Here is a 16,856-nt window from a genome sequence, read left to right as displayed (position 1 = left end):
AACAAACAGACCTCTACATTCCTATCCCAAAATACAGAGAAGTGTATGTTTCCCCCCCCCCCCCCCCCCCCTCCAATTACCATGAAATTGATTGCTTGATTAATGGTGTTAATGATCTGGTGCAGCTGCTGAAACGGCATCCTAGAAATCAACTTCATTAGGTACTGGACATGGTGGATGCAAACACCGGAGTGGTAGAGACTTTTAGACCCCCCCCCCCCCCCACCCCCCCCAAAAAAAGAAAACCTGTCATGATGTTCAACCTTTTTATCCGTCAGAGACTAGCTAGGGATGTCCCGATCGGATCGGGTGATCGGACATCGGGGGCGATCACGTCATTTTGAAATGATCGGAATCGGATCTTTAAATCTAGTGAGCTTTAAATGGATTGCCATGGGCACACTTCCCATACATTGCTCCTGCTTTGACGTATAGCAACTGTCTGCTTGCTTTTTAGTTCCGTTGCTTAGTTTTTATTTATTAGTCCTTATTGGTTGCGTTCCTGTTCTCCCTTTAAGCTTCTTCGGTAGTGGGTACTGTATTTATGAGCATTGTATGTCTGTCCTGTTTTTTGTTGTAATTTTTTGTTACTGCAGAGTTGTGTCACTTATTTTGCCTATTAGTTCTGGCCAGTTCACACTTGTAAAAGAGACTTCAGTCTCAATGTGGTTTTTAATGGTTAAATAAAGGTTAAAAATAATAATAATCGGGAGCCAATAAACGTGATCGGGACATCCATCCCTAGTATCAATGTTATATCCATATCATGATATTGTACTATTGTGATATGGCATAAACGTGTTCTATAAATATAAATATCGGATCGGGAAAAATCGGTATTGGCAGATGCTCAAAATTACATGATCGGGACATCCCTAAGTCTAGCCATCTATAACGGGGTCTGTCTGTGTGTGTGTGTGTGTGTGTGTGTGTGTGTGTGTGTGTGTGTGTGTGTGTGTGTGTGTGTGTGTGTGTGTCTAGTCTGTCTAGAGCTAATCTCGCAAACCCACTGGACTGATCAGCGCTGAACATATTGTATGCATGCTGCTAGTAGGCCACAGAAGTATCTCCAAGTATCTCACATTATGTTTTATAAAAAAAAAATATATAAGGAAAGTCAATAATGGAGAAGTGATTGCACTGAGACATGCGATATGTTGACAAGACAACAGGCTGATCCCATGAAGTCTGGAGCCACTCCGTTTCTGTGTGAATTCAGAGGTCCACAACATTTCCAAGTTTATGTTCGTTCTCTGAAGTGCATTGATGCGAATGGAAGCTGTCAAGTTGGATTTATATTGAAGTCGCAGAATAGCACCTGTCGGTTCGATAGAGGTTTTGAAACAGGCAACTCTCATGGATTTATATTGAAGTCGCAGAATAGCACCTGTCGGTTCGATAGAGGTTTTGAAACAGGCAACTCTCATTTTACCCGTCCTACCACCTCTGTCTGATAGAGATGAGATGAGCTTTGAAAAGGACATGGTCAAGGACGACAGCAATACAAGCTAACACTTTACTATGCACTCTGGAAGCTCTGAGTCACAAGCACGCACGCACGCATGCACGCACGCACGCACGGACACACACACGCACACGCACACGCACACGCACACGCACACGCACACGCACACACACACACACACACACACACACACACACACACACACACACACACACACACTTATTGGTGATGCGGTACCACTACCACCTAAGCCTTTGCCATGCAATTGCTGTGGGAGACATGACAAGACTAGCAACAGATGCTAGCTGATGCAAAAGCACATACACTCACACACGTGCCAACACTCCTGCTGATTGTGTACATGCCATTCTGATGCGTGGTGTTCCTGGCTGAGTGATCCTCAGTAAAGTGGAGGGGCCATCGTGGCACTGTGCAGTGAACGGGGAATCAGGGTCTTTCTCTCACTGTCCACGCAATCCCATAAGTGTTAATCAACACTTTTATAGACTTACCCGCACGTATATTAACCACTATTATTTAGCAGTGCTTTTACTCAAAATTAGATTAACCATTGTACTCGCTGTTCTTTCTGAATGTCAAAGACCAGTACGGTGACAACATATCATAATAGAAACAGCCGCCTAGTATTAGAATTATCAGCAATCATAGTCTATGAAATGTAGCCTTCAAAGATGGCTTAGGAATCACCAGACCCAGGCACAACCTGGTGGGGATTGAATGATTCCTCAGAGGTTGGAGTGAATCATGTTATCAGCTAACTCATTATAAATCACCTTGGATAAGCATATCAGCTAAAAGCCTGAAATGCAAAATTTAAATATTCCAAAAGTTTGAACTTGACACTGAGGAAGATTGCACTGTGCAAGAGAGGTGTGCATCTATCCAACATTTGTTTCATCTCATACTAGGATGTTTTGCACACTTTTTGATTATAAAAAATATGTTGTTTTATTGCTATACGTGCCACTTGAAATGAGACATGATCGCATCCCCCCAGTGATGCGTAAAAGTGGCCTTGACCGTAACAATCCCAAAAACTAATAGTAATTAGTAACTAACAATAGTAATATTAATAATAAGAATAAGAATAATGAAAAATAAAGCAAAGAAAGAGAAAACAGAACAAACGGCACTGGTAAAAAAAACATACGGACATAGAAACATAGCTTTTTCAGAAAACTGTCATTTTCAAACAGACATTTTTAGAATCTGATCTCAGGTCAGAATGGTTTAAATCCCTGCATGTAGTGCCTGCAGATTCCTGTGCAGTGCACTTCATTCAGAGTGTCTCTGGTCTGCACTCAGCAACGGGCAGCAGGTGGGTTTTGTCAGCTGTGATTATCGTTAGAGAGGCTGACGGTGATTGGAGTGGCGGCAGCCGCTAATGCCTGTGAATGTCACAGAGCCTAAAGTTTATACTGCATTTCTTTTTCCCCCTTTGGAGAGTACTTAATTGTGTCCAGCGCTTAATGCAGAGGTTTCTGTCAGGAAGACTTTCCCCTGTTAGTTAACATGCACACAATATACATTATACCATAATATTATACTACCATATCATCGCTGATGAGACAGACACCCAGAAACCTTGTATAGGTATCTCCATATTTAAACTTTTGTTGTTGTTTTGTGTTCGTTTCCTACATCATTGTACAACAGTGTCACTAGCAATAATAGCTGATCTACAAGCTCACAACTTGTCGCAGTGCAACACCTTGTGGGCTTCGGCTGTTTTATTTATTTTACTATACAATATTGGGAATTGACAGTTAAAGTGGTTCAGTGTTTCTGTGGGTTTTACCAGTATAAACAAGTATTAATAACTACAAATTGGATCCATTGCATCTTTTATTTACATTTCCTGAAAAGTAGACGTTTTCGAAGGTTTCCGACTGACAGTGGAAATATGCTGTACTGCAGCCTACAGTTTTACCGTATAAGTGAACATAGTATAGAATCTTTTTCATAATTATGGGGGACATCTTACTCCTAAATGCAGATGTTATTGTTATTGTTAACATAATGGCAATGAACATGACACATAAACACCTATTACATTCAAAACAACATGTTTCTCTTGGCTCCCACAGGAGTGATTTACACTGCAGGCATCCTGGATTGTGAGACCAAAGACTCTTATTGGCTAACAATTTATGCCACAGACAGAGGAGTTATCCCACTCTCAACTTCCATTGAAGTCTTCATTCAGGTACAGTAGGCTATGTCTGTATGTGCATTATACCCAGGGGTCATCGCCATGTTGGCTTGTGGTCGACATGTTTGTCTTTGCCACGGACATACAACATGACATGACTGTACAATAATATCACCACACTGAGAGTGTTCAAATGGAACGAAATGGACGGGTCCATTTGGTTCCATTTGAACATTCCCAGAGTTAAGGGCGTCCTTGCAAATAAAACATTTGAGAATCACTAGTACTAGTTGGACTCCTAATGTGTCATAGAGTCATAGTAAATAATTGTCATACATATTCTGAAGAAAACCTGGAGACTTGACATTCAGTAAGTGGGTGTTATGATCAAAATAAGAACATTAATGGTGTGTAAAACAGAAGATCAAAAATTTGCCACTTGTCTGTGGCAAATTTTTTAGTCTTTGGCACAGACACATTTGTCCGTGTAGGGACATGTTGGTGACCCCTGATTATACCCCAATCCAATCTTATTGGTAAACGGTGCATTTATATAGTGCCTTTATCCAAGGCGCTTTACATAGCATGCATTACATTCACCCATTCACACACCGATGCCGGAGGAAACCATGCAAGGCACCAACCTGCACATCGGGAGCAATTAGGGGTTCAGAGTCTTGCTCAAGGACACTTCGACAACAACACAATAAAATCAAATGAAAACACAAAAAGAGAAAAAGAAAGCCCCAACTGTCCTTGACCTGAGGTCTCAATGTCCCATGTACCTTGTGCTCATTAAGCAAGCTCCATACACTGCATCAAAGTAATCGACAGAAAAGCTTAGTCACAGTAGAATCCTCAAGGAAGACTCTAAGGAAAGTGGAAAAAGCAAGGACAAAAATTGCTCATGTTGTTATTAATGCCATGCTTATAGTTTAATGTGAATTGAAGCGCCGTTCAAAATGTTTTGTTTATTCTTAAACTAAAGTGTGAAGAATGGTTAAATTAATTCGGCTAATTTAACCATGCACATACTCTCCCTCTGATTGACAGTGAAGCTTATTCACAGTTGAGTACTCATTGCATTTCACCCGTTTACAACCTTATCTTCGTATCATTTCGTCCTCACTCATGCTCATAATGGCACCATAATTCTGTCTACTTGCTCTGTCTCATAGGTCGTCTATGGACAGTTCAGAAACCTGCCTACCAATGACTTCATAGTAGGGATTCCAGGCTAATAGAAATGGCATCCTTTCTCGTAATGGAAAGATAATACATTGAAATCTAATCCATTGTCCTTGCATCAATAAAGACATTTAAATAATGTTTTAAATCTCGTTTGAAATGACTAAACGCAATATGAGTATTAATCTGTGGGATATCTGTTGGCAAACTGCCATGGATTTTGCCACCGTGGAGAAACGGACTGAGAACATTGTAGCGTAAATGAGTGATGTTGCTCTATTATGGGATCCCTCTCTTTTGGACCGAATAGTCTGAAATATATTCATTGTATTGTATTATAAATTTAAATAAATGACCAAACCTGCCCGTCTCTGAACTGTCCATACCCGACCTCTGAGACACAGAGTAGACATAAATGGTATCATCTCAAAGTGAGCGCATTAGTGAAGATGAATTATATGAAAATGGATGAATTTCTGTTTTACAGTTTGGCTTAGCACCAATGTAGGGGTTTGTGCATGAAACTGACAAATGTTTGAGTTAAACTGACCCAAATATTATGGTTATTTTGATACAAGTAGAGAAGTAGACCATGTAGGTAGTAATAAGGTCTCAGTATGCTATTTACATTCACAGAGGAATTCTCTGTTTTTCCTTTAGCTGCAAAGAAATGCACTGTATTTTATTCTAATGGATAGGGAAACATTTCATTCATCCTTGCACATCGCAACAATAATAACAGCTGCGTTTGAATAGCACTTTTCTTAATGACTCTTCTGTAAAATACTGTAAAATGAAACCAATAAAACACAAGCAATCGACCATGACATGGTATAATAAAGCCCCCCCGGCAGACTCTGCACAGCTCACAAACAATGTTCACCTCCAATCAAATAAATTAACCATGATGTCCAGTATATTAAGAAAAGAAAAGAAAACAAACAAAAAACAGCAAAATACAATTTAATTCAGTTATAAAGTAAAGCTCTACCAGTTTTTTTGTCCTCAAAAGTTTTTAAAGTGTCAACACAACATGCAAAGTTGACGCATTTTATTCCCTCAGGCAGTCTTCCCCCCAAAAGTTCTGTGTAAAGCAATGTACCCACTCAGTATGGGGGTGTACTGTATATTGGTGTCAAATCACATTATTTGTCAGCTCAAATACTACAAATGCACTTCTGGTTGAAAAACAAGTCCAGGCATGACATTGAGTTTTATAACAAAATGCATTTATCTTCTTTTTTGCCAGGTGCTTGAAAAGCACCTGCAATACATTTGCTACTACCTCAATTGACCTTATGCACACCGCTGCCATCTTGTCAGCAAGGTGCTAACTAGGTGCAACTTCCCATTGACAGCCCATTCATGCAAACAGAAAAGTCTGATGGTATTAAACAACGTCAAACTCACCAACATTGCAGCTGTATCTGTTTGTCTCACAAAAATCCACCGTAGAGATGTTATGAGCTACTCCCTGTCAATAAATTCCTTGCAGATGATTATTTTATTATTTTAAGTGTCAGAGTTTGGAAGCACTCATTATCAGTAAAGAAACCTCGTGCTGCCTCCTGTATTATGTGCAAATTCAATGTGTTGTTGAGTGATAGTCAACGAGCACTTCCAAACTGTACTGTACTGTACTGTACTGTACTGTACTGTACTGTACTGTACTGTACTGTACTGTACTGTACTGTACTGTACTGTACTGTACTGTACTGTACTGTACTGTACAAGCCCTCCTGGCCTGTGTGTTAGGCTGTGCAACAGTGACACTTGGTGGTGAACAAACGCTATAATGCTATTTTGGTGCTCGGACCCAGGGACACAGCCACACACATAGCTGTCTATAGGAGTGGTTGCACCACTCAAAAATCCCCTGCAAGGAATTTCTTGACAGAAAGGAACTCATAACATGTCTACAGTGGATTTCTATGAAACACTTTGCAGATAGAAAGAGGATAATTCAAGCTTTTTGTACAGCTGCAATGTTGGTGAGTTTGATGTTGTTTAATACAATTAGATAGGACTTTTCTGTTTCGATGAATGGGCTGCCAATGGGAAGTTGCACCAGTTAGCACCTTAATTGTTGTCAAGATGGCAGCGGTGTGCATAAGGTTAATAACGGCCGTAGTGGACACTTTATCATGATTGGCTGCCTCGTCAGTAGGCTGCCTCTAAACCAAGAATTCCCGATCTACAGTACAGGCTCACAATGCGTCGCATCCTGACGCATTGTGTGGTTGTTGATGGCATCTGTTCATTTCTAACTCGACTAACTCATTTAACAGGGTTTGTTGAGGCAAAAAGCAAAAAGCTTTGCCTCAACAAACATTGTTGATGTATATTTTAAAACATATATAATAACATAGGAAAATTATTTGCAGCCTATACCTGTCTCTTTATTTCGGTCTCTCTCTTTCTTCTCAGTTCTTTCACTCTCTCTCTCTTTCTCTTAGGTGGAGGATGTCAATGACAATGCTCCCCTGACCTCTGACCCTATCTACCACCCAGTCGTCATGGAGAACTCCCCAAAGGACGTGTCCGTCATCTGTATCCAAGCACAGGATCCTGACCTCACCGCCACGCCAAGCCGCCTCAGCTACCGCATCACGGCTGGAAACCCACAGAACTTCTTCTCTATCAACCCCAAAACAGGTGAGACAGACAGACAGACCGACAGACCGACCGACAGACAGACAGACAGACAGACAGACAGACAGACAGACAGACAGACAGACAGACAGACAGACAGACAGACAGACAGACAGACAGACAGACAGACAGACAGACAGACAGACAGACAGACAGACAGACAGACAGACAGACAGACAGACAGACAGACAGACAGACAGACAGACAGACAGACAGACAGACAGACAGACAGACAGACAGACAGACAGACAGACAGTTAGTTCACCTGAAATTATTCTTGAACTTGTTACTTATGATTTTGTAAATCCTCTCTTGTTGTCATAAGCTTAATTTATATCGCACCATCACAATGGTTTCTTTATGTGCTCCATACAGCAAAATGCTTTCCATGCATTGTCAGACATTTTGATGGACGAACGGAAAATTCTATGGGCTTTTAACAGCCACACTGCACAAGAGGGACATTTAGGACAACGCTGAGCCACTGAGCATAGCCAGTCTATTAGAATCTGTAAATGGTTTCTCTAAAGCGCTTTACAATGAACGTTACGCTCACCCACTGTATTCACACACACATTCACACACTGACAGTGGAGGCAAGCATGCAAAGGCACCAACCTGCTCATTGGGAGGGGGTTCAGAGTCTTGCTCAAGGACACTTCCACAGGCGCCCAGGAGGGGCCGTGGCAATTGAACCAGGAATCTTTTGGTTCCCAGATGTACTTTCTGAGCCACTGCACTCGATCTGCCATTACTACTGTATCTGTAGAGGTTGGAAGCTGTAATAATTCAACAACACTAGAGAATCTGTATGTGCGATTGTGCGCTGAGAGTACATCACAAAATGAGTTCTGTACTAGAACATTTCTTCAATGAATAATATTAAATATGAATTTGACACATTACCCGCCAGGACTTTGCTTTTGACGTAGATCTATGTCATTTCAAATGTCTGGCCATTGGTGTACATATACGCCAAAATAATGGTCTTTTATAGTTTCGATCGCCTATTCCTTGTTCGCAGGACCCCTTTCTGATCGGCAACCTGGAGCTGTCATATAATTAGAAAAGACTAAAAGACACGTAAACACGTCCAAGCAGATCCCGGTTTGATTAGAGAAGACGTGTATACACACAAATGAGGAGAGGGTGGATATAAAATCAAGGTACTTTATTAATAACGTTAAAACGCCAACATGTTTCGACTCACAAAGGAGTCTTCAGTACGCTTGCCCTGTTATATCACTCATTTCTATACTTTTTTGAGTGCTCGGATCACCACTTCAGTATTTCAGTCCCTTTGATCTTTGAAGCACCAGCCAACTTTTTAAACTTTTTCTGCACCTCCATTGAGCACCTACTGTAGTTGATTTTATTTTTCCGACGTTTTTAGCATCTAGGCGTTAATTCATCCTGGTGTAAATACTTTGGCCAAGAAACTGCACATTTTGAACCATACGTGTTGCTCTTGACAGTGAGTACAAACACAGGCTGGGCTGAACCAGGGTGAATAGGAGCATATTGATTTAATCAGACACACACAGACACATCAAAAATACAGATGAAAAGTCACACACACACATAACCTTTTTTTACCTGTGTGCACTGTTTAGACAGCAGAAACTGTAAACATGTTGGTGCACATTTCATGTGTGTGTGAGTGATAAAGAGATACTGTGTGTGTGCGTGCGTGTGTGTGCGTGCGTGCGTGCATGTGTGCGTGCGTGTGTGCATGTGTGTGTGTGTGTGTGTGTGTGTGTGTGTGTGTGTGTGTGTGTGTGTGTGACAGAGTGTATGTAATTGACTGCAGCAGTGTGTGGATAGCGATGACAGCTCTACAGTAATGAGTAGATAAAGGTGATATGCCCCCACATATGACAGATTTGTGTGTGCAGTCAGGCCTGCGTGTGTGCATGCGTGCATGTGAGAGAGAGAGTTTGCAAGAGTGTATGTGTGTACTGTATGTGTGTGTATGTGTGTGTGTGTGTGTGTGTGTGTGTGTGTGTGTGTGTGTGTGTGTGTGTGTGTGTGTGTGTGTGTGTGTGTGTGTGTGTGTGTGTGTGTGTGTGTGTGTGTGTGTGTGTGTGTGTGTCAAATGGGAGCATTTATAGCCACCTGAGCCACCGGCTGTCTGTCTTTGTCGAACAATGAAAAAATATAAAATATATATAAGTGAGCCAAAAACCTACAGTATTCTTATCTATTCCTTATTAAGTCGATTCCAGAGAGCTCCCGTCCACAAAGATTGATGACCGTCTTCACGCTGTGAAAAATGGCCTTTCAGTCCACAAGTGAATAATTAGTTTCCATTGTCTGCAGCAGTTGCAGGTCTTCATGGATATTTATGTCCTCCAGCCTTACTACACTGTCAAATCCCGAGTGCTAATTTAACTCTGAGAAGCCTTGCGGGTCCATTTGGTTACGTTTGTACACTCTCCGAGATACAAATGGATAAATGCACAGTAATTATTTTACTGTGTTCTAGTCTGCTAACCCTGCTCTTGTAGGGGTTTCAAGTATTCCATTTTAGAGAACATTTAGCTTCAGGACTTGTCGTTGACCTCCCTACCCACTTTCGTGCAGTGTTAAATGTTTTCAGTATTATCACGAACAGAATACATTTCGCAAGGTTGATGCGACCGATATGAATCTTGCAATAAAAGTAGCATGTTGTAAAAAAAGGGAAAAAAAGGAAAAAGAAGAAAAAATATTGGTTAGCTCAGCTTAGTATGGTAAAGTTTAAAAAGAAATACCGGTAAATAAAAATCCCTGAAGCATGTTTGACTGGTGGATGTTTTCTCTGTGCTAGCTGTATAGCAACATATCCAACTTTGTGGAAGTGTGTGCATTATATGTTACTTTCACTATATTATATGTTTTTCCTCTATATGAGCAGTGTTGCATTGCTGGTTTTATCTTTGGTGGGACGCTATTTTAACCCATTTTGGGCGGGAACCCCTTTTTGTGTTAGCATTATGTTATAATTTAGCTATATACAGATACAGGGGGGCCCAGCTATGGAACACCTATACAGCAATCTCATCAAATTCTACTTCATTAAAAAAATTCTTTGTATCATCTATTCTTTTCTCTAATCATGTAAATAACCAAAAATTCTAATTATGTTCTTGTTGTGTTTTTTGTTTTGTTTATGTTTTATATACTGCAATCATGTTTTCTGGATATTCTATATCTCATGTACAATGTTTCATTATCTATATTAACAAGTGAGAACTTGTACCCAACACATGGCAAGAAACCCAAAGCCACAACAGCTACGTCACTATTGCAACACCCACAACACCATCTTACACACTACACCCACACACACTCACACGGCAGTGACGTCACACACTTACCTTCGCAGTGTTCGGGACCTATCTCCTCCTATCGCGCCGAACGCCAAAACTCAACACCACCCGCCAAACACTGGCACTGGCACTGCCACCAAAAATGCCTCCCTTCCACACTCACGCGCGCCAATGCATTTGTTTACTACAAACATTATCGCCCGAAGCACCCACACCTCCGGAACACTGTTGTCCTTTCACCACGCTAAATTCGCCAGGTCTATGCAAGTGAGCACAAATTACATGTGAGAAAATTCATTCACAAGCCCACAAATGCCATTCAAATGCCATTCAACACATACTACGACTCGCTTACAATTCGCAAACCTGGCAACACTGCCCTGTCTTCTAATAGGCCCACACTAGCTCTCAGAATCTGATTCTGATCTCCCGCAGGAGAAGAGAAACGAGGAAGGAGAGGAATCTTCGCCTCACGATTTTGCTTATTCCTTCTAAATCTCTGTATATTAAATATCGCTCTCTCAGCGAATCTCTTAGTTACATCAACATTGTACTTTGACCGTTTTTGGTTTGTGCCAAACTATTACAATTACACCGTTCAAATTCGCCATTTCGCCTGCCAGCCATACTGCCGAGTACATTTGATTGCGCACACACACACGCACGCCTGGAAGCCACGATCTCTCTCTTTCTCGCCACGCCACGCACGCATGCACACATACACACACACACACAGGAATAGCCGTGCAGCCTATACACGGCGGCAGCGAGACAGGACGTTATAATCTTGAGTTTCATTAAATAACTGTCTTTCTCCGCACGCGCACGTGCGCACACAACATTATTCAAGTGAAATGCCTAACGCCAATATTGGGCTAATATAGGCTACCAATACAGGACGTTAAAATCTTCACTTTCATTAAATAACTCTGTCTTTCTCCGCACGCGCACGTGCGCACACAACATTATTCAAGTGAAATGCATAACGCCAATATTGGGCTAATATAGGACGTTATAATCTTGAGTTTCATTAAATAACTGTCTTTCTCCGCACGCGCACGTGCGCACACAACATTATTCAAGTGAAATGCATAACGCCAATATTGGGCTAATATAGGCTACCAATATGTGGGTAGCCTACAGGGATTTACCCACGGAATGAATATATATATATATATATATTCATCTATACCAGGGCTGCCCACACTTTTTTTTACTTCAGAGCTACTTTCAAAACAACCATGATAAAACTATCATCCCATTGCAGAAAATAGTTTTTGAAATAGTTAATTGAGGCTACATACAGTGGTGTCCCCTTCGTCTGTACCAGGCTGACTTCTATAGGTTTTGAAAGGTACCTTTCTTTTTCTTTCTTTTTTTCTTTATTTATTTACCCAGGGAAGTAGCTGAGCACAGGTGCTCATTTTCAGCAACGCCCTGCACATCGAAACACACACACACACACACACACACACACACACACACACACACACACACACACACACACACACACACACACACACACACACACACACACACACACAAAATGTCATGTCAAAGGTACCTCTGGAAGCCACACCTCTGATGGGTCTTAAGGGGTGTGTTTTTTTCACCCACTGTGTAATACAATAAATGGACGGTAGGTGGCAGTAGTACAGAGGCCAGAGAAACTATAAGACAAACGCACATGGAATGGGAAATAGAGGGGGGAAATGGAAATGGTACGGTTTTTATTTTTGGTATTTGACTTTGCTACTGATGATTGTACGCAACAACAACTATTGCATTGTGTGTTTGAGCTGACAGGCCCTTTTTTATGTCAATCAATCAAGTCATCTCAGGTCATCTCAAGCGGCAGATGCTACTGATGATTGTACGCAACAACAACTATTGCATTGTGTGTTTGAGCTGACAGGCCCTTTTTTATGTCAATCAATCAAGTCATCTCAGGTCATCTCAAGCGGCAGATGCAAAAATTGTTTTTTATATTAAAATTATATATATTTTTAGGGCCATGTCATGTGCTCTACCTGCAAAGCCTTTGTGGTCTATAACTTTTGGGCACCGCTTAACGTCAGATCAGGGGTTTTGTCGACCAGCGCCAAAAATGCTCCCCGACAGCATAATCGGAGCAAATACCGGGCAGTGTGTATGAGCCATAACGTGTTGACTACACTACACTACACTACACTAATAAGGACACATAATAATAACTAATAACCCATCCGTTACTACATGTGGAGTCAACTCCCGCAATTTCCTTCATCCCATAGTGCTGAATAAATAAATACAACACTTTTTTAATCTGATCTCAGGTCAGAACGTGCACATCGCTTAACACCTTACAGGTCACACAATGGGCAATTGATATAGATCTAGGCTCATTCCTACTGTATGTTAATGCATGCTGGTGTGACACTGCAGTTGGCAGCATTTGTAAACTTTGTTGAGGTGCGAAATTAAGGGTTGTTTTTATGTGCGTGTGAAAAATCTTCGGGGGGGCAGCGTGGTACCGCATGCAATGACCAATGCTCCACTGTGTATGAGACCACCATGAACGATGATAATTTAAATAATGCCTTGCTATTGGGAACCGACTGAATTCGTCAGTTTAAAACCTTGGTGTTACCCCTTGATGGGTTGATGTGGTTGGATTAAAATAATTTAAGTTCAACTTTTATATTTGAATTTGCTTTATACTGGTAACTTGTGTCATACAGTACGTGACGTCATGCAGTAGCTTGTGCACACCTACACACATGCCGCCATGTTCCAGGCTGTTTTTAATGTATTTATTTTTGTAGGCTCTGATTTGATTCCTGCAGCATTGCTTATTAATGTTTGATTCTCTCCGTATGTGTTCTGTTTGAACTTTTGGGGATCTTGCCACTTTGTGTGATATTGATGCATAGTAGGTCTAGAATCAGTCAAATTGATTAAGTCGCTTGTCAAGACAGGTGGACCGAGCAATATTTCATTTGTTTCAACTGAAACAGGCCTTGCCTCGCTGATGAATTGAAAGAGAAAAAACAAATCGTTTTCTGTAAAAGACCCATACGCTGTCCATGGTGCTGAATGGCGCATGCATGTCAGAGCAAGTTAAAAACAGCAAGAAACAACAAACAAAAACAATATGAGAATGGCACAAAAACCAATAACAAGAATGTATACAAAAAAAGGTGAAAAAACTCTCTGTATAAAGGGGGGTTTTTCAAACGTGACTTAAACAGGGGGACGGATGGTGCTAACCGTATGTGCACTGGCAGTGTGTTCAACTAGTCCCGAGCGGGCACCTAGTTTGACATGCATTAGGCTATGGAGTCCCATTTAATGGCTTTTCTACCTCTGGGACCCCCAATTTATATTGTAAAATCAATGTTAATTTAACTCTGTGTACAAATGGAATCAAATGGACCCGTGGAAGTGTCCTTGAGCAAGACTCTGAACCCCCTCCCAATTTGTACACTCTCAGAGTTAGAGAGTAAGGGTCCATTTGGTTCCAAAGTATCATTTAGCTGCAGGGGACTCCCTGGAACTCCCTCAAGGACCCCTGGGGGCTGGGGGTCCCCGGACCCCACTTTGAGAACCACGGGACTAGAGTACAGAATTTACTAAGGGTCAGAATTAATTTGAAAGGTATTAGTTGTCTGTTGTCACGTCATGTGTTTTGAACTCAAAGCTGGTAGATCTATGTTTGAAATAACATATATAATAATAGTAATTTCACTAGATCGGCTTGTAGATCGGCTATTTTCAAAATCACTTAGTGGTTAAGTGCTTCAGTAGTGGTTAAGTGGGTCAGTAAGGGGAAGGGAAGTATTGTCCAGTAGATGTGGTGTGGATTATTGACTATTGTCAGAGGGGGTAGGGGGTCTGAACAAGCCCCCCAGTTCTCTCCTAAAGCCTGTGACCGCTGGTCCACATTTGCTCCTAATTTGTTTAATTGAAGTTAGCCTGCGTAGCTAGCTCAAGGTCACACACACTGTGTGTGTGTGTGTGTGTGTGTGTGTGTGTGTGTGTGTGTGTGTGTGTGTGTGTGTGTGTGTGCGTGTGTATATGCGTGCGTGTGTATTTTACTGCAGTCTAGCTATTTGCTGGTGGCTGCACAAACACTTTAAGCAGCTGCACTAATCCCGTCTCACCGAGACACAACGCTGCACTGAAACAATCGCTCATGCCACAGATGCTTGTTCTGTTTAATTGTCCTACATAGAAATTTGCACCACTTGAAATATACAAGCAGAGATCAATGTTACACATATATTGTATATCTGAACATGTTTGTGCTTTTTTTTATACAGTATATATTACATAGTAAAATAATCTGTGTAAGTCTGGGTGCATTCCATAGTTTTGGAGCCAGAAGGGAGAAGAGTTTGGGACGTGTGGAGCGGTGTCCCGGTGTTTTTAGTGAAGTTACTTCCAGCTTCCCTGCTTTGGCTGATCTGAGTGCGCCGGAGGGTTTGTAGGGTTCGATCAGACTTGCAATGGTTGCTTTGAATGCCAGCATCAGAGTTTTGTATTCTGCAAATGGCAGCAACCGGGAGCCAATGGAGGGAGCGGAGAAGAGGGGACACATGTGAGAATTTTGGCTGGTTGAAGACCAAGCGAGCTGTGGCATTTTGGATCAGTTGGAGAGGCTTAAGTGCGCACGCCGGTAGGCCAGTAAGGAGGGAGTTACAATAGTCAAGTTTTGACAAGACTGTTGTCTGGATTAGGAGCTGGGCTGACTCCTGGGTGAAGAAACTTGCAGTACTCTCTTTATCTCAATAAGATTAAACACTTTTTTCACCCAGTGTCAATTATCTAATGTAATCCATGGGCGCTACACTTACTCTGCCAACCTGGGGGGGGGGGGGGGGTTACAAAGGTTTACAAATATATACAAGTGAGCAGCAGCACATCCAGAGACAAGAGATCAGGAAACAAAGCATGATAGGTCAGAATCATTCAAATGTAGTGTTTATTCATACACCTGTACACTTGGCTCCCATTGACTAAACTAAAGTGCATTCCATCAAACCTTTGGCTTCAGTTTGCCTTCCAGTTCCTATCTGACCTTTCCTTCTTTGTGCAGTGCCTTTGCAAAAAGGTCTATATCCTAGAGTTCTAGTCGCTGACTGGATCAATCAATAATACAGGGTTAATTGAGAAGGGCTGTTTGCAGACCTGGAATACATGCCCAGACAGTTTCATGACCTGCTGACATTATGATATTTTCAGGGAAAGGGGAGTATGCATTTTCTTTGACGTTTTTGAAATATCACAATTGCAATTTGAAAACCCATTTCATCCATGACCCACCATAACTTGCCAGACACATTTGTCGATAGGCTAGCAGCTTGCTTGGGTGTACCTCACTGTTGGTGCACGTACCTTGTTTTTGATGGGTGCTAGCCCCTCCTATATCCAGCTTTTGGTGTGTGTGCACAAACTTTGTCCTACACAAACATAAAACTCTCATTAGTGTGGTTGCCCTAACAGGGCAACCAGACTATTGTTATTGTAAATGAGGATACTTTGGCACACTACTCCTCCCACAGTTTTTGCCGCACACACTCGAGCCATATGTCAAATAAGGGCTAAGTATTGCGACTTTTCTAGTTGACAATGAATGGACAATTTTACGTCATATAGTGTCTGAGCAATATAATAGACATATAGCTTGTGTTAGAAAGACTATATCCCTTACCCGTTGTGAGATATTGCCCCCCCCCCCTTGTGGCCGTGGGAGGTACTGCCCCCTGGGTGTGTTTTCGCATTTTCTATTCACCAATAAATTAATTATTAATTCATAATTTGTTAAATTGGACCTCCATATTATTATGGTCAATGCCTGTGTGAAAAGTGGGAGCGATTGGTGCAGGTGGTGAGGAGATACGGCGGTGTTTCTGACAGACAGACAGACAGACAGACAGACAGACAGACAGACAGACAGACAGACAGACAGACATTCAGACAGACAGACATTGACTGAATTATAGTATGATGATGATATGACAAATCAACCGTGTGGAATAATGTTGAAGGTTAATTAGGAAAGGATAGAGGTTAGGGGTTACGTTTA

The 16,856-nt window shown here is 41.6% G+C and overlaps 1 protein-coding gene across 1 annotated transcript in view; it reads left to right on the top strand.

Moving 5' to 3' along the window:
- fat3b (FAT atypical cadherin 3b) overlaps positions 1-16,856 on the top strand; it is a gene marked incomplete at both ends in the record, with an annotated part of 124,325 nt that overhangs the window by 8,768 nt on the left and 98,701 nt on the right. The window contains 2 exons of the mRNA XM_083793503.1: positions 3,574-3,692; positions 7,283-7,481. Coding sequence (XP_083649629.1) covers positions 3,574-3,692; positions 7,283-7,481 — 318 coding nt within the window. The remainder of the gene's footprint in view (positions 1-3,573; positions 3,693-7,282; positions 7,482-16,856) is intronic.

Source organism: Protomyctophum parallelum (assembly GCF_964188405.1).
Source record: "Protomyctophum parallelum genome assembly, chromosome: 1".
NCBI lineage: Eukaryota > Metazoa > Chordata > Actinopteri > Myctophiformes > Myctophidae > Protomyctophum > Protomyctophum parallelum.
This window is presented reverse-complemented; position numbering and strand designations above follow the sequence as displayed.